Here is a 19,232-nt window from a genome sequence, read left to right on the forward strand (position 1 = left end):
CCTACTCAATTTTTAATTGGCAATGCATAAAATTGATTTTTCCCAAGTTCAGTCTGCTTTGACCATGACATTAATTGTTAAATGATCTGCCTGTTTTTATCTTGGCCCACGAGCTTTTCCATCTTACTTCCTCTTTCTGTCCGGTGGAGGAGAGGGAGTGACACAGCAGCTGGGTGGGTGTTTGGCAGCCAGTGAATGTAAACCCACCACAAGCTGCTGCAAGTCAGTTTAAAAGACAAACTTACAATCCACAGTTCGCATCAAGTGTTTGCCAGGAGAGAACTTCAGATCAGCTTCTACATAAAGCTTGCAGACAAGATTTTATAATATAAAAAGCTTATGTGAAAACAACTTCATATTTTACCACATTTTCAATTTCCAAATTCTGACACAGGAGAGGATTTCCAAGACTTGTTTACTATCTATACACTATTTGCATAATTACAGAGAAGAATCATTTTTTACATGGAAAAAATCCAATATTAAAATCTTACATATAAGAACAAAACAGCAACAAAATGCTGCTCCCAGAATTAACATCCAGTCTTTCTGTCACCAGTTAAGATGAAACTCCTTTAGGGAGAGTTTTCAAGGATGATATTAAAGGGCTTTTTTTGCTTTCTTTTTTTCCCCCAAAGGAAACATGCATTAAAAATAGTAATGTCTAAAACAACATCATTCAGTTCTTAGTCAGGCACCCGAAGACTTGGCTTTGAGCAATCACCATCAGAGGAATCCAGTTTCACAGAGGCACCTGTGACGGAGTTTCTGAAAGCGTCCTCCGAGCTGCGATGCGCAGGCACTTGGGGCAGCCTCCAGACTTGAAACACGCTTTGTGAAAACACGCTTTGCACTCTGTTTATCAACACAAGCAGTTTAACGTTCAGGAAAAAAAAGAAAAAAAAAAAAATGAATCAACAGCTACATTCCTTTAAGAATGTTCTACCTAGTTCACCCAAGTGTAAATGTAAACAGAAGCAGCATAAAACCAGGGCAACAATAACCACTGTAACAAGTCCGACTAACTGTTTTGGTAAGATTCCCAGGATTTGCAATGAATGTTGGTGAAATCTGATATAGCAGCAGGACAGCACTGCTCCAACCTCCCGCTGCAGCCATAATTACGATCGGACAAGTCCCCGCTTTTACTCTCTGAATGTACTGGTGCAAGACAGCCACTGCAGGCTGGTTCTCAAATACCCACGCTATCCACAGTTTTCAACTACACACGCAAGTTCTCAGTCTTTTCCTACAATAAAAGTTGGAAGAGCTTTACACAAGGAAGGAAGAAAAGTGTTTGCTCCGGAACATACCTGTGCACCTTTTGCATTTGGAAATCTGAAACGCAAAGAGCAGATCTGCACTCTGACAGAATTCACAGATAAATCCCTTTGCTTGGCAGAGCTACAAGGGTGGAAAGAAAGTTGAGTTACTTTTTAAGTTTAATCTAAGAAAAAAATACTTGGGAATGCCAACAGGGCTATTCCTCTCATGAAGGACCCTAAGAGCACAGACTCTTCCTTACCTCACAGCCATCCACATGAGAGGTGGAGCTCTTCAGAATTTCTTTAAGGAGGGGAAGTAACTGCCCTCGTTTGATCTTTACCAGGTCATCTAACGAGAAGAGATGCAGCTCCTCTGTCAGATGGCTGGGGACCTGCTCAAATTCTTTCAGTACGCTGCAAAGAAAAGCGAAAAAGAAATTTCAAATCAAGTTACAAAAGATGTCTTTCAAGCACATTTTACAAATAAGGCTCTTTCACTTCTCCAGTCAGCCAGGGATCACACAAAGCAGATTCCTGCTAAATGCTACCACCTCCCCTCCCAATCTTAGTTCACATTACTAGAAATTGAGGGTTTCGGATTTAGAATAAAATGTCTACCTTACGTGTGCATTCCTCAGGCACATGGCAATATGCAGTTATCCCAGAAATCCTCAAATAATGTAGAAAGGGATCTACCCTCCCTCAGCACATAAAATCCCATACCATATCTAGTGCAATAAACTTGGCTTATTTACTTTTTTTTTGCTAATGAGGGTTTTTATACACCATAGATCACTATTAGGTGAAACTACACTTGTGCTAAGAACATGAACACTGAAAATATAATTTTTTAAATTTCCCACATAGAGCAAATACAGAAGGTGCAGTGAAGATCTTAATGCTTATTTCTACAATGGAATCACAAAGTTGTGCAGAAGAAAGACATTAAAATACCTATTTAATTTTGATGAACAACACATAATTGACGATTTTCTTAAAGAAATCCACGTCGGAGCGATAACAAAACTTACTTTTAAAGCTTATTTTGCTCATGGCTGTTTTTAAAGATGTCAGCAATTCTGTGGTGATCTCATCATTCATGTGTCTAACCACTGCTTATGCCCATAGTTTGGGGAGGTGTATGCCAAAAATCTTAAAGTTGCAGCAATAAGCAAGATGAGCTTTATGCCTTCTCATATTCTGGTATTTATCACATTGGGTTACTATTTTCATTTTAATATGTGGCTACAACAAACTGAATTGAGCATATGATGGATTTCTAGAAGAAATCTTTGAACACTTAATGACCTTGCTTTTGGCTTTTGTTTGCTTGCTTGTTGGTTTTTCAATGAGACAAACCATCTCATAGAGGTAGACAATATCTGGACTTTTAGGAGCTAGTGACAACCAAAGAGATACAAAGCAGGAACAAAAATACACACTGAGCAAAAGTCACTCAACTTGCACAATGAAATGTCTAAGGACTTCTCAGAAACAGAAAGCTACCACTTAAAAGCTGCTCTTCACTCAACATTTGCAGTGCAACAGAAGGAAGTTCTGTTACCACAATTTTCTCTGATGATCAGATTAGCTCATTGAAAATTGCACTCAAATGTCTCTAGAGAAGAAGATTCTATGAGTACCATATGTATGTTTTAATAAGCTATTTTTCCATGCATGATCATGGTCCGTACCTTTCACCAAACCTGCAGGTTTTCAAAAGCTTTTTTAAATGAAAAAGCTGTTCTTGTGTCTCCTAAAAGATGAAAAGGAGAAACAAAACAATTTGTAAACAAGAAAGAGTATTACTTATATACTTAGAAATGAGAAAAAAAACAGTCAGGAACTCATCGGTATATTATCCGTAATCTGAAAGCAGGAATTTTACACTCAACACAAGATTTAACAAATGGATTTTCTAATGCATGAAGAAACAAGGAATGCAGAGACTGCTTTTATGCACTGAGGAGGGAAACAATTCTCAGTACTGCCAGCTGCTCCACATCCGCTCACCAAGGTGCTAGATCCAAACCTGTGTAATAACAACTATCAGTGTCTTCAGACAAGAAGGCAGCTTGCACAGCAGCCCTCCTTGTAGAAAGTAAAGCCTTTAGATGAGTCAAGGGTGTTTTTCTCCTGGCTCATAAAATTAAGGAATCATTCAAAACTTCTGGAGCTGTCCAACAGCAAATTGCCAGGAAGAAGCCCAGCTATTCAGTGAACTGCAATCAGTTAAAGAAATGCCTCCCAAAGATGGGGAGAAATGAGACTTCTGGCATAGGTTGGAAACTTCTCCCTGCTCCCTCATTATCCGTGGGGAGAGAGGGCAAGTCCCAGAAATGGTGATGAGACAAGTGTAAGTGCAGAAAAGACAGCTCAGCCTCCTTCCCCCCCACACAGCAAAGGACAACAGGCTCTGAAGAGTTCTTCCCAAAAAGTCTCAGACCCACAACTTCAAAACAAAAGAAAACCCGCCACTTACCCTCACCCTGTCCATTTCCTTAGATTTTGTATATAGAGCTTTGTTGACAGACGACACATTGAAAATGGGTTGCTGCCAGATGCTGTCCAGTAGGTGTTTGGAGAAGTTGCATACGTAATATTTTTTGAAGTCCCACTTCATCAGTATTCTGGCAGGAATTGCAGACTGAGCATAACTGTGGCAACAGTCACAAAAGTATTTCCCCAGGTAGTCACAGTAACGGAGTCTCCTGATATATTCTGCAGGAACAAAGACAGCAATGACACTGTGAATATTTAGGGGACGTACCTCTTGTCTACATGCCTGTTCTGTCCCAATAACTCATATCTAATGGAGTGAAGGGCACAGAATTTCCTTGTATTTATTTATTTTCAAAGTGGGGGAGTTGTTACTGTGGTAAACACATTCACAAGGTTTGTGTTGTGCATTAGAAGAGGTTATTCTCATTTCAACATCTATCAAACTGAACTTATTGTATTCATCGCCACGAAGTCTTAAAGAATCCATTGTTACTTTACCCAAAAAAACACAAACAACACCAAAAAACAAATTCAAAACCAAAAAAAAACAGCAGCAAAATAATTCCACTGAACAGAAAGACACACTGATCTTGGTGTTACATTTCTGCAATAGCTTTTTTTCATTTAAAGCCTTTTTTTTTTTCCTAGCTCTCTCAGCATCTCGTGCTTGCTCAAGTTCACATGCCATCACAGACATGGTACTTTACAGGCCATCACAAATTCTGCTCTTTGTCAACTGACCCAGACCCTTCCAAGTGGTTCTGAAACCCATTTCAAAGATTTCTTATGTAAGGTCTGGTTACCAGACCTGAAAATCACCATGTTGTCCAGCAGTTCTCACAGAATATCACAAATACTCCTCAGACAAGTAGGATTTTGTGATCAAGATTAAAAGAAAAAAAAACAAGTTTAAGAACATGCCCAAAAGAACAAAGCTATGCATTTCATCAGCTTGCTTTTAGAGACTTCTGGAAATGTGTAAGTTGGAAGGGAGAAAGAATTATTGAAAGAAACTGTTGTAAAATGTAGAAATAGTACTTTCCAGCCTGAAGGCTTAATTGTTTGTAGCTTTTCCTGTTTTGTTGTTGACTGTCACTAATTTTAACTGTGTCTCACAAGGACATCAAGTATCAAGTACTGTATTCTGTCCACAATGAGAAATTCCAGGCAGTGCTAACAGCCTATACTGCCCCTTTTACTTTAGGCACATCCAGCAGTGAGATTTTCCTTCCAGCAGATTTTACAATTGTGCTATATCTATGTTGACAAGTATTATAGCTTGGTTACCACTTACAAATTCTTTTTTTTTTTTTCTTTTGATAATACTTACTGCTTTCTATTGGGGTTCCACAACCAACACACGTAAAGTTTTGGGCAGCTACCACAGCATCTCTCCTGCATACAGAGACAAATGGTTACACCTTCCACTATGAAATGCAGTTCTATTATCATTTTTCCCAAGGTGTAAGACAGTTTCACCAACGTCAGCATCTCTACAATGGGAGCTGACTTCTACTCCTCCACAAAAAAGAGTTTGGGACAGAAATACACCATTATTTTAGTGGGAGTCTCTAAGCTATTCTGTGGAGAATATCAATTACTGCTTTTAAAGATGATCTTTTGCAAGAATTTAGATTCTTCGTCATTGCTTAAGAAAGTACCAATATAAAGGGGAAAAAAAACAAACACATATCTGTAACTGAAAAAGCAACTTGATCTGCAACAACACAGGGAATTAGCCTGTCTGCCTACTTTATGCATTTAATGACACTTTATGCAGAATAAGACTGGCAGTTTCCCCAAACACCACCTGTTCTTCTCCTTTCTGAAAATCTACTGCACATGAAATGTGAGCCAGGAAGAAACAGGGCAAGCCTTAAACATTTACTCCAGTTAATCTCACAAAATGCAATTCCAAAATGGAGTCTGGTTAAGCACTCTGCCCCTGTAACACCAAACAGTATGTGTGTTTATCACACAGAATCTTTGAATCACTAAGGTTGGAAAGGACCTCCAAGATCGTCCAGTCCAACTGTCCACCTACTGCCACTACAGCCCACAAAATCATGTCTGTAAGCACCAAATCTACCCTTTCCTTGAACACCCCCAGGGACAGTGACTTTCTTCACCACCTCCCTTGGCAGCCTATGCCAATGCCTCACCACTCTTTCTGAGATGAAATTCTTCCTAATACCCAACCTGAACGTCCCCCAGTGCAACTTGAGGCCATCACCTCTCACCCTACCACTGTTACCTGGGAACGGAGGCTGAGCCCCACCTCACCATGATCTCCTTTCAAGGAAGTTGTAGGGAGTCTCCTCTAAGCCTCCTCTTCTCCAGACTGAATCATCCCGTTCCCTTAGCCCCTCCCCACAGGACTGTGACCCATACCCTTCACGTAAAAGTGCACACACTGTGTTAATCAAGGCGTGCCAAGAGGGGAAAAAGATGCCATCTGCTTTCCGAAGCTGTTGACAGACACTGCAGAAAGCTATGCCGTGCAATAGCTCTAATCTCAGCTTCTATTAAATCACCCAGGCTCCTTCCATTAATTTCTGCATGTTTTAGACAAGTCTCCATTGCTACACTGACAATGCTCACTTAATTAGACTTACTTGACCGAAGGGTGAATGCTAAATATAATCTGAGATTTCGGTGGGGACCAGCCAGAAGATCCTCTTAATTTGGACAGCAGCTTTATTTCTTCAGCCAGATTCAAACTGGACTCAAGCTCTCTTGGAATCTCTTCTTTCACAGTCTATTGGATAAAACAAACACATGAAGATGAACAGCCATATGTTCATACCCGGACATATGTTAAATGCTAGAAATCTTCTGCCTTCATACTTCAGGATTTTAAACTTTCGTTTTGACCTGCACGCAATCCCCACACTTAAATTCCTTCACGTCAGTCCCAGGAGAAGGGCTTCCCACCATCCATAACAGGGAGACAACTGCAGTGAGATAATTACTCGGGGAACAGAATAAAGAACCCGCTGTTTTCGGCTTAGACTCACTCTCTGCTTAGATGAGCTCAGGCACCCAGACAGTTGCACTGCAGATTCTGTCTGCAACCAGTGTTTTCTGAAAGCTCTGCACAACTCCTGAGCTGTTGCTTCAGCAGAATTGCTGCCTGGTTCAAAAGATGATCTGAAAGTTAAGCAATAAAGACAGTGAAAAATGGCAGCATGTCATCAGCAGCTCCACTGCCTCTTCTGCATCCCTGAAGAGCTGTCTCCTGTGCCTTCATCCTATTCCCTTGCTTTGATACACCCAGGCCTCGAACAGCCACAGACACCGCCCTCCAGCAAGACTCCAGGACCTAATGAATGCTCTGTCAAGCCAAGTAGCACAAAAATATCTGCAGTCAAGCAGCATTCCTTCCTCTTCCTTGGTGAGTACCAAATTTTCCACTCCCACACCTTTCCCCAACCCACACAGAAGAGTCAACCAGGCCCAGCAGAAAAGGTAGTGCCACTCCACCACGCTTAAACAGCAAGGGCTATTACATTAAAATACAAAGCATTACCTTTCATCTGAGGCCACAGACAGATTTTCAAGGTGCTCAAGTTCTGTGGTAAAGGAGAAAACTTTATCAAATTAACCATGAAACAAAGCTTCTGTTACTCAGCACAGTTTTTTATCCCTGTTTTAATACGGGTGTCAGCCTCAAATACATTATCAGATGTGGGAAATAACCTAAGGTTGTAAAAAAGGCATGAGGAGGCTGATTTTCTGCAGAGCTATGACATAAATAAAAACAAAATAATCTGTTAACCTCCAGTAAGATGGAGGTTAAACATTGCCCAGGCTACCTGTAAGGGTTCATATTTCTGTATGTGTAAAAACCAGAAGGTAAGCAGAGAAACACCATGTTCTCCGAAGAAGAGCAGAACACTGGCAACTAAAGGCACAGTGATAGTCTTCTCTAGTGCAAGTGCAGAGGTAGAGCTGCCTAAAACCTAATCATTTTCTAGTTAAATTGATAACATACTGTCCTAAATTCTCCCAAATGATGTTGCTGCAGTTGGCTGAGGCTGAAAATTAAATGCGAGTTTCACATTTGCGTACCCAAATTAATTTGCTTTAAGCACAGCTGTAATCCTTCAGGCCAACAAAGATATTCATTTGTAAAAAGGAAATCCTGCACCACTCAGGGGTTTCTGTATGTTTTCTACCAAGACTCATGTCTACGCAGTTCTTTCCATTTTGCCATTCAATCTCTCCACTTACTAAGTCAATACATTTTCCAAGTGATGCAACATATTCGGCTGAACAATAAAGTTTTTTCTGCAATTAAGGTCTTACCAATAATGACATATTCATCCTCTGAGTCACTGTGGCAAGGAAGTCCAGTAGCCTCGTGATGCAGCGGTAGATGTACTGAGGAGCTGCCCATCAGCAAGCCACAGCCTGCCCAGAACAAAGAAGGCACCAGTAAAGCTATCCAGCATCTACAGAGTAGTTGCAATTACACTCGTCACTCTTCTTTGCTTCTCTAAACTTTAGCACGCAGCCTCTATTTGCAGAACAACTTTTAGACACACACTGGATTCTTGGGAGCCCGTCACACAGCATGTATCCTGGTTTCTTAGGGAGAAGCTTCTAGAAACTAAACTAAAAGTTTTAACAGCAATCTCTCCCAAGTGCACACCGTTCATTTTCCCTAGAAGCTGTCATTTAGACTTAAGTTACACCTCTAAGATTTGTATTACTCAAGAGACTTAAACCTACTTAAAAATGCATGTGCTGACACGAGCATTACAGTGCCAGGAACACTTATTAACTTGCCTCACACTTATGCAAGCAATGCCCAAATTCATTTGGTATTTTCTTGCACAAGAATACACAGCAATGGCTGTTAGAAAAGGCTGCATTATAGACGAAGTAACTTGCCTTCGTAACCACTGTCTGTGGAGGCAACAGAAGAATCAGATTTCTTTTCTCCAGGATAAGAAGATAACTCTGAATCAGTGTGGTAGCTGCCATCTGACCCGCTCGTTTCATCCATACCCCAAGACTCAGCTTGCTGGCTTAGGATATTACATTTCATCTTTTCCAGGGATGCTATAATCATATCTGCAACAAAGAAGTGCGCGTTCTCCTGGACAGAAGACAGGAACACTCATCAGTATGCTGCATATTCAATATTTGCTTAAGGGGTCATTAAATATGTCGTTTTCCATGTGTTTTTCCTATTCAAGAAATGAGAATGTAAGGCTATTTCACCTTTCATTTACACGCACAAAAAAACCACCCCAAGGGCAATCTGGAGACAATTCTCAAAAGGCAACTGCCCAGATAATTGTCTCACCCTTGTTTAAAATACACAATTTACTTTTACCTTGCCCATCTTTAGTTAAAAATAAACTTGATTACATGCATAACTGATGAAGCCCCACAATGTATGCATTATGGGGCTTCTAGTTATGCTGCATTTTTGAGTATACAAAACATTAATCCATGTAGTGTATTTAACAGGATTTAATTTCAAGTCATGGTATCATTGCCAGTTGAGTGCAAGCAGTTTTGGATGCATGCTAATGTGGATGAAGCCAGAAGTGGTAGGCTATAAAACGGACTGCAGGTTCTCAGATCTGACAGGCAGTACAGAAGCTCAGCATACTCTCCCTCTCTCCCCTCTACCGTGTAGGCTTGCACTGCTCAAAATCAAACCTCTCAGCTCCCGTGGTAGTACCTAAAGGTGGAGATTCTGAGTGCAGAATAATTCAAGTTTTCTAGAAGTGACTTAAGATCAGGAAATTGTATCACTTGTGTCAATATTCATGACAACACCTGCAAGCATGAAGAAGGCACTGGTGCTTAAAAATAGCCTAAATCTTACGGAGCACAGCAGACACCTCCACTGCATTTTTACTGTCCAAAGCCAAATCCTTTCTTACTATCCACATTAATCTCAGAAGTCCCGGTAGATGTTTGAAGAAACTTATCTTTCACCTAGTGCTGATTAATATCACTTGCTTAGTTCTCCAGAGTCAACTTTCAGTGAATCTCAGGACATGCCATAAGCAAAGGAAAGCATAGAATCATAGAGTTAGCTAGGTTGGAAAAGACCTACAAGATCATCCAGTACAACCATCCACCTACCAACAATAACCCCACTAAACCATGTTCCAAGCATGGAACACACTTTTTCCTTTTGGGAGGCCAGGAGGCTGTTCTGAAGATCCAAAAGCCTGTGCAGCATTGGTTAACCCCAGGCTAGTGGAAGAGCACAGCATACCAGCACGTCCTGCTGGTAGAAGCAGTTAGGAGCTTATCTGAGAGCACTGTGTTGGGAAATGACACAGGATACTGGCATTCCTACACACAGAAGGGCTATCAGCTTGCAGCTCTGCTTGCTGCTAGGGTCTGTCACCTTGGGAAGAAGCTCAGCTGTGACACCTCCTTCTCATTTCTCTCCCCTAGCACTCACATCACAGTGGGATGTCTCCCACCTCCCTCCTGGCACAGGACTACAGCATTCAGACTTGCTGACACTCTGTGTACCTTAGTGGGTTTTTAAATCTGCTCCCTGGTCTCCGGGTGATTGAGAGCAAATTACTTTGCTGTTCGTACCCACATTGCAGCTGGAGAAACATACCACCTCCTTTCTGAAGTACCTTTTGCAACAAGCAACATGTGAAGCTAGTTCACAAACCTATTTTTCATTTGTTTGGTTTTTTTTTCCTTTACTCTCTCCCCTTTAAATGTACCTTAGGGACATTGAGAATATCAAATCAAATGCAGAACTTACCACTCCAGTAAAATCCATGCTGCACACAAAGATTATTACTTCTTGGACCCAGGACTAAATGCATATCTACAGTCCAGGAAAATCAACTTTTCTAGGCACACTTTTGTATTAAGTTCTTTTATGTTAAATCCTGCTCTTCACTATAATTATACACATTAACCTCTCTCTTCCAGTGTTTCCCATTTCCAATTTTTGGAAGACCAAGAACTTATTTAGCACACAGAGTTAAGTGCTACAGCACTATCTTGTCATCTTTACCTTTGTTTATACGTTCAAATGGGCTGCCAAGCTTAAACTACTGCAGATGTTGCAGTTACAGTGCATGTTACTCATTTTATTATTCTTTTACAGTAATCACTCATGCTCTTCATAAGCAAAGACAGAGAAAACAGGCTCTTTTCACCTCCTGATAGTAATACCATGGGTAAATCCCATTCATATGCAAGTGGCTCCAGAAGATTCTGTTGTGACATACTCTAGTAGAGTTACTCTAAAGTTACGGTAGAGTAACTCAACTTTGATCTTGAGGAATTTCATTGGGAAAACATATTGGTGATAGGTGGACGGTTGGACTGGATGGTCTTAAAGGTCTTCTCCAACCTTAGTGATTCTATGATTCTATGATTCTATATTTCTTGGCCCTTCCTAAGCAGGTTGGTCAGAGCAGTTGACCTCCAGAGGCCACTTCCAACCTCAGTCCTTCTGTGATTCTGTGAAAACGATGGAACAAAAAGAAGTTCTAAAATACGTCTATTATTTTAAAATAATAGAAAAAAATTAATTACGATGGACTGAGAGGAAAACCAAATGAAGACAGAGGCATTTTAGATCCGTAGGTTGACTCACAAGGGGAGGAAGAGGGAAAATACAGAATTTGTAATTTTTATCAGGAAAAAAAGAACTTTCTGATAACTAAAGTCAACCAGACAGTACAGTCCCTACAGAGATGACAGCAACTGACAGCAGTTATTGAGAAATGCCTTGTGTCACTCGGTTTCATTCCTATAAAAATGGAAAATAATACTATAACAACGTATTTTTGCTGTTCTCACCTTCTCTACATCTTCTGGAAGCACAAAGACGTCCTGCAATGTACGATTCAAGGGTACAGTGTTTATGTTCAAAAGGGAAGCAGAACCTGCAGATATAACAAGAACTTCATTAGTAATAATCACAATCACCAATATCTGATGAATCTTTGTCCAGACTTCCAAGACTTCCTAAATCACTGCTGGTATTGTGCAACTAAAGCAGTTTGGAAGAAATTTTGCCCTTTTGTTTCCAAATCTTAAGGGAAATAGCCCTCCTTTTTTTCAAGTGCAACCAATACCACATAGCAATACATGCACCTGGAGCAAATGCATTAACTGCAGCACACCCTGCTTTACAAAACAGCAGTCTTGTTTTCTTGGCTGCTGACACGGATGAGCACGTGAAAAAAAAAAATTAATCTCTTTTCCCATTACGAACTTTCCATCATTCACAAGAGCAAACGTGTTTTTCTGCAGGCTTACAATGTAACACGGACTGCTTTTATGTGTAAGTAAATGCAGTCACAATCTTCACTCCCAGAAAAGTGAGGGTGTCACATCATACCTCGATGTTTTGTATTTAAATCACTCACAGATGGTATAAGGAATTTGCTGAAATGGTGATGAACATTACACATATTTCCTGAAGCTGTACACACTAAGGAGGTACAAAAGGAAATAATGGAGGGGCTGACGATCTGATTATTCAGAGCAATTTTAATCACTAAAGCAAACTCATCACCTAATTAGGCTATTGCCATACCTATTCCATGATTCATATTTCTGGAAATGTGGTATCTGGGGAGTAAAGTAAGTGCTAAAGATCCTCCAGTTTGATAAAAGCCTACATTCTTATCAGTTACGATAAGAAACATTCTCCTAATTAAAAACAAGCAGAAATAAGGAAACAGAAAAATTCTTTTTTTTTTTTATCTTTACTTATGATTTATACATAATTTTGAAATCGAATGGAGCTTTCTCTCTTGCTTACCTTATTCACCCCTCTCCTATCTTTCTACTTAAAGAGTGTAAAGCAGAAAAATATTCTGCTTTCATAATTTTAAATACAGCTTAGTTCCATTTTACATGAAAACGAAGTTCTGTATCACATGACATCTCTTCCATACAGAAATAGGGGAAAAAACAAAAAGGAACGTACGGGTCTCTCCAAAACCACGGAAGAGTTACAGCACGTCACATGTTACTAAAGCTGCTCAGGAATGTAAGTGTGAAATGAAGACTTTTTTTTTTTCCGTTCAGAAAAATGAAGAAGTTGTGGGAATGAATTTCAACAAGATTAAAAAAACACAGATGAGAAAGGCTCTAGGGACAGACAAAAATCTGAAAGAATGGGGACTCTCAACAGGAGGCATGATGAGATTTATGTTTTGCTCAGGAAGTTTACAAGTAGAAATTACTCTGCTTCCCTCATTTTTCTATAGAAGAGGATGCCTTGTCCATGCTGAGGCAATGTAGTTGGGATGACAAGTGTAAAAGCAGGAAGAAAACTGGATGAAGACCCACGCTAAGGAATGCACATTTTGTAAAAGCACCTAAAACACAGAATGTATCACTACGGACAGGTTTTCCTGGAATCAAGTTGTACTATGACACTTAGCTGAACAATTACTACTGTGAAACGTTTTCCTCACTTTCCCAGACGCTGGGTGACAAATGGAGGATATCACAGAGATTTACAACAGACCTCTGGACTCAGGTGACAACCAAGTGAGCAGCACAGGAACTGTGCAAAGCAAGGCCCCTTCCCAGGTGAAAGCATGGGGAGAAAGCTTTGTGCCAGCTGCATATCTCCACAGTGTGGGCAGATTGCAGGGAAGGAGTCCAGTGCATCCAGCATCAAGATTCACCTCTGGGTCTGATTCAAAGTAACGTGGTTGCCTTCTGTCCCTGAGCACCATCCAATGCCTGGAGGCTGCTTAGGCTGTGAAAGGAGTGCTTACAGCCACAGAAGGAAATGACCTTGGCATTCCCAATGCTTAAAAGCAGGAACAAATCTCCTGAAATGCCCGTGACGCAGCAGCATCAACAGATTCTGCCACAGACTCTTCTTTAGCACCGTGGAGCCTTTCCAGAAGGTCACACAGGGCCACTGGAAAATGGCCCTTAAAAGTGAAAAAAATGGGACAATTCCTAGCAGGAGTCACACAGGATCAGCAGAAGGAGCTACGTTGCTAAATCCCACTGAAAAAAAAAATATCTAATCTGATTTAAGTCATTTTCTTGCACGTCCCTCACCTGTTCTCCAATAAGAAACAAAAGAGAGAATCTTCCATCTTTGAAACAACAATCAAAAAGAAGGCCAAACAGCAGATGCTTTTTATGAAATTTCTACCCTCAAATTAAGCATTTCTTCCTTTTCAGTTTGCCATTCTTTTTCCTGTCCTCATTGTCCTGAATATCATAGGGGGGAAAAAAAAAATCACATCACACTTTGCAATCTCTAACACGCCCATTCTGGACCACCCAGAAGTGATTTAAGCAGCTGGAAGCAACAATGAAAGATGAAATCTGTACAGAACAGAAGCCTGGGACTGATGCAGAGCCTGCCTCATTGCACAGTGTCCAACAGCATTGTGGATTATAAATTAGTAAAACTAAAGTCAGTGCTTCTTCAGCCACCTGTCTGCTGTGTTCCTACGTTCCCCTTTGCAGAGAACGAGGAGCATTAGTGACCCAACAGAAACCTGTGACACATCCCACTTGTGCCAGAAACCTGAGTCACACACAACTTACTCGCTCTCATACACGTGCCCCGTGGTCCCTGATGACATTTGGCTGTTTCCCAGACTGAGCTCCTGAAACCTGCACGACTGGCTGAACCCAGCTCCCAGCATGGGGTGCGGTTTCCTTCTCCCTGCCTCTGCCCGCCATGCTTCAAACATTTTGTGCCTGGGTCAGCAAACAAAATACCCGGCGGAAGCAAAACAACCAGCATCTCCACCGTCCTAGCTGTTGACAACAGCCTGTCCCAGATGGCAAAGCTCTGACTATTAAAGGCTCCCATTCCTGCAGAAGGGAATTTGGGGTGTCACTGCCAACCTGAGTCCTGAGAGGTGCTTTCAGTAAATAGGTAGGAAGTACCGGACTTTGCAAACGGAGCTTAGCAGAAAGTCACCTCCAGGCCTTTGCTTTTTTATTTATTTATAACACAAAGGCAGGTTGACTGCCCCTTCCCATTTCTCTTCTTTCCAGCAGAAAAAAAAAAAAAACAGGTTTCAGTTGCACCATCCTTTTGGGACTCAGCATCTATTAAGACTAAGCTCCATGCCACTGCAGGAACAGGAGGAGGCCCAACACAATTCATTAGCAGCCATCAGTCTGCAGAACAGACACCCACGCAGACGGAAACTTGTAAGGAATAGAAAGAGTCTGATCTGGGTCTGGAGAGGTATTGAGACAGCTGGTGTGATTGAGAAAGGGAAGAGGAGTCAAAATAGACCAGCTCCTGCACAAGTCCACTTAGTCAAACCGAGAATGGATGTTAATTCCTTCCCTCCAAAAAAATAAAATAAATAAAATGAGAATTGAAGGACCACCTTTCTTCTAGTTCATGTCAAACACAGGCAGATGTAGCAGGGAGGCTGTCCACACTAAGATCTACGCTATCTGCTTTCAGAAGAAAAGCAGCAGTGAAGAAATGATGAAGCTATTGGAAGTCTCATCCGTGGGATGTTCTACATTGATCACAGCTCAGTGATAGTAGAGGGTGCATACTAAAGAAGCATTTCTGTGTCAACAGGCAGCACTGCAAGCCAGAATGCCTCTTGTTTCACTGCCTCCTTCATTTTGAAGCTTCCTCTTTCTTTCCTCTCCCCTATTTCGAATGACAGCATTAGCATTCACCCAAAGTAGGGCCAATTTCAGCTTCATTTACATCGTCTTTCCTTTGCTAGCACAGAGATCTCAAAACAACAAGGGGCCTATGAAATGTAAAGTTACCTGTTTGATTGAATGGCTCCAACTGGGAAAACACACTGGGAGAACTGCTGTCAGCACTGCTGACTTTTGCAGGCTCTGAAGCAGCAGGGTATTTAGACAGATCTGCTGGCTTACTAACAGTTGTATCTGGAAGAAGCTTTGTAAAAGCCAAGTCTTGTCTGGGGAAAAGATTCTGGCATTCTTTTTCAGGATGCACAACAGCTGACGTGACGGTGCTTCCCGTTAACGTCACTTGCGTAAAGCAGTCTCGCTTCAGAGGGGATATGTCTGAAAGAGCGAAGCCGTTCAGCGAGGAAGTAGCAGGATCCTCGTCAGAATAACACGGATGAAAGAAAGTATCCAGGGAAGGTCTGGAGGAATCACAGTTTGTATTGTCCCAACAGGCTCGATGCCGTGTAAACCTAACGTCTGTTTGCGTGCAGGCAGTGCTCTGATGTGCAGAATCGCTGTCACTGTCATCGTTGTTCTCCCCATCGCTGCTTTCCTCCCATCGCTCCATGTCGCTGTCAGGGTGCTCAGCTCCCTGCACTGTGGTGTGCTCTGACAGCAGAGAGGGCTTCAGACCAGACGCACTTAGAACAGACACCAGAATGTCTTTGATAGCTTCAGCACTATCTGGGTATGATGCAAAACTTCCGGCATGTCCAATTACAGCTGGCCTTGAGTATTCATCTGCTCAAAAAAAAGGAAAGACAGACAGTTAGGAGACAATAATAAAAAAAGTTCATTTACAACATGAATAAAATGCACGTTATTTTCAGCATGAGTGAGAAGAAAGGGAAGAACTGAAGGCACCCACCACTGCGTCCTGCTTCCTCCTTCAAGAAGGATTTTGCTTTATGCAATCAGGAAGCAATTCTGTCATTGATAAGGCCAAGTCATAAACCAACAGTAAAGAATGCTTCTTCTAGCCAAACACAAACCAGCAGTTAAGACTTTAATGGCGGCCAATTGTCAGCACGCTCAGAAACATCCCAGCTCTGCAAGCCTGGATGAGGTACGGTTAGGTAAGTGTTACAGCCCTGCTACCAGCTGCTTTCTTGTTTTGGTTCCATTGCCAGTAAACAGAAAGCCACATTACAGCAAGACACATGCAGCATCAGTCCAATGACAAGAAAAAGAAATGCACAGCTAGTAATAAAAGGTCGTGTGCTTGCATGTTTCAGTTCAGTCAGACACTCCTCCACGGAAAAGGCTAAAGTAACCTTTAGTCCATTATTCAGGAGTGGCAACATTTACAGGAAATCAGTTCTGTCACAGTGAGCTCATTAGAATGCCCTTGCGTGGCCCTAAGTGATCTTCTGCAAAACTGGAGTTCAACAGAAAATTGGAAAACCATGATTAGTGCAGTAATAGTATGATGTAGAAGGGTGCGCTGCAATCAGTAGATATTCAAGAATAAATCAAAGTCCTACACCTTCCACAAAAAGCTTCATAGGGACTGCCATCATCCAAGCAATGGGGAGATTAGACACTAAGTCTACGTTCTTCAGAAGAAACTATCAACCACACCACGACAAAGCTAACAACTGTCTCCTTCGGGGAAGATAAGACTGTTGTAAAATTCTAAGAATAGATACAATCAAAGAGATTCATTTCCAGGGCAAAGAGCTGTGAGTTAGGACCACAAGGAATGTTAAACCCCACCAGTGAAAAAAGCAGCAAGTCTTGCAGACCGCAGACTTTGCCCAGAGGTTGTTGGGCATATCTCAACAGAAAACAACAAACCTCCCCATGAGTAACTCCCTGGAAGCCAGCATGCGCTCAAACTGCTCCTTAGATAAGAAAGCTTAGTAATGAAGGGATCCAAACCAAAACATGCACTCTGGAAAAGCACGACTATAAAGAGCAAGCCCTCCTCAAGACAGAAACTGAAAAAATTAACTGTTAAGAACATCACATCCAAGCTGTACCGCTAGAGCTCCTGCAAAGCTGTCCTCGTGAAGCCAGGTCAAAATTAGTTCACCACACTTTATCAATGGTTGAGACCAGCCACTGGGAACAAAGTTCTTGCAAAAATAGCAGCAAAACAGCATTTTTTATTGGTTGCACTCGCAAAGTAGACTGTGCTAGAAGCACGCTGACAACAAAGCCGGCCACGGCATAGTTTAAGGGCAGGAATGGGAAAATGAAACCTAGCTGATTTTCAAACAAATATATTTTGATCTTTTAAGGAAAAGAGTTTAATTTTCATTGCTTATAAAGGGGTTTCAATTGTACAGATATACTGTAACCTGAGCTGAGAACTTCATTTCTCTGTAAGGCACAATATTTAGTCCTACTGTCCCCCATTCTGCTCTGCTCTCCTATTGCAAAGGCCATCCTGACAGCCTTCCTATTCACTCCCCAGCATCACAGAGCACAAATCACACAACTGTGCTGACTTCATCTGTTGAATGCATCTTCTTAGGCAATTTACGAAAAAGCAAATTTTAAAAATCTAAAACAGGTTTCTGCACTGTCAAGCCTGGAGGGAAAAAAAAAAAACAAACAAAAAAACACCAACACCACGTCTTAAGCTACTTCCAGAAATAGCTTGGTTCCAATTAAAAAAATCTCAATTTCCATTTTGTAACTGATAGTCATGTGAGTAATTATGGTAATACGAAAACCTAAGAAACAATTCCTTCCAAATTGTACAATGCACTTGGATGTTGTCCCATGTTAAAAGCCAGTTAGCAGAATTCCCACTCCAACAACACTGTAGTTGTTTAGCTCACATCAAGATCAACAGCTTTTACCAGCACTACAAATACCAGTAAAGTTCCCTAGGAGGCATCTTGGAATGAATTAGCATACCTGAGAGAACTGAAATTTGAGGTGTTGGAGCAAGACAGCCAATCTTCACTGAGAGATTTGAAGAATACGCCGACTCTGTAAAACCCACCTTTAGGCTTTCATCATTTAACTAGGACAAGAACACAAAGACAGAAAATTTGTTTAGAGGACAGCAGTACTCTAGTAGTGACACCTCAGTCTCACCGTCAGGGGACAAAGAGCTGTGCTAAGGCCACTGCTGACCATTCTGCTTGTCTGACAGTCTCACCAAAAGCATGCCCTGCATAAAGATCACTGGCATCTTAACTCTGTATTTTGCATGTTACTTCACAAGGCTGGTGACTTTCAGTGTCCAGCCTAGGGTTCTAAATATTAAACTACAAAATAACGAGATCCAAAAATAAGACCGAGTCTCTTAAGAGAGACCTTTTTTCTCTCACCTGTTTTATTCCTATTTTTTTCTTGGAAGAGATGACCAGTACTTGGAATTCAAGGAGCTGCAGTGCATAGCTGGAAGGCCTGTTTAGCTGTATACGAGGCCCTGACCTACAGGCTGCCTGATCACTCAGCAATATCAACTGACATCAAGTGTGGTCACGCACCCATGGCGGCCTAATTTGTTATAACGTTCATATATGGAGTTGACGTCAGCAACGTGGTTGCACAAAGCAAATGGCACAACTGGGTAATACTTGACCTGGCATACAGCCTGTCAGTTTAAGCTGACAAAAAATTCTGAACGCGTTTGAACAGATTGAGCAGGTTTACAGCAGATAAGCACTTCGCTTTGTGTGGTCACGACATTTCCAATTGCCATTTCCATGTAGACCTTCTAAGCCAGATTTAATCATAATGTCAAACCAGCATGAGCTGAATCAGAGTAAGCAGCTTAGCACAGGTACTGAGGGAAGTAAGATACACTAAAATACTCCCTTAAGG

General features: G+C 41.4%; 1 protein-coding gene across 5 annotated transcripts in view; it reads right to left on the reverse strand.

Moving 5' to 3' along the window:
- The window catches only part of RUBCNL (RUN and cysteine rich domain containing beclin 1 interacting protein like), a 29,120-nt gene continuing 10,284 nt past the window's right edge, over positions 397–19,232 (reverse strand). For 3 of the 5 annotated variants that reach the window (XM_021375958.1, XM_021375949.1, XM_021375967.1), the window contains 14 exons: positions 18,315–18,423; positions 15,516–16,187; positions 11,577–11,662; positions 8,664–8,871; positions 8,076–8,180; positions 7,297–7,339; positions 6,785–6,917; positions 6,383–6,525; positions 5,098–5,162; positions 3,748–3,986; positions 2,960–3,021; positions 1,526–1,679; positions 1,314–1,404; positions 397–855 (listed from right to left, as the gene is read on the reverse strand). In XM_021375958.1, the coding sequence (XP_021231633.1) occupies positions 743–855; positions 1,314–1,404; positions 1,526–1,679; positions 2,960–3,021; positions 3,748–3,986; positions 5,098–5,162; positions 6,383–6,525; positions 6,785–6,917; positions 7,297–7,339; positions 8,076–8,180; positions 8,664–8,871; positions 11,577–11,662; positions 15,516–16,187; positions 18,315–18,423 (2,223 nt within the window). In that variant the 3' untranslated portion in view covers positions 397–742. Of the gene's footprint in view, positions 856–1,313; positions 1,405–1,525; positions 1,680–2,959; positions 3,022–3,747; positions 3,987–5,097; positions 5,163–6,382; positions 6,526–6,784; positions 6,918–7,296; positions 7,340–8,075; positions 8,181–8,663; positions 8,872–11,576; positions 11,663–15,515; positions 16,188–18,314; positions 18,424–18,733; positions 18,877–19,232 lie in introns of those variants that run through there. The other 2 variants (XM_021375983.1, XM_021375976.1) reach the window with 2 other exon arrangements.

Source organism: Numida meleagris, chromosome 1 (assembly GCF_002078875.1).
Source record: "Numida meleagris isolate 19003 breed g44 Domestic line chromosome 1, NumMel1.0, whole genome shotgun sequence".
NCBI lineage: Eukaryota > Metazoa > Chordata > Aves > Galliformes > Numididae > Numida > Numida meleagris.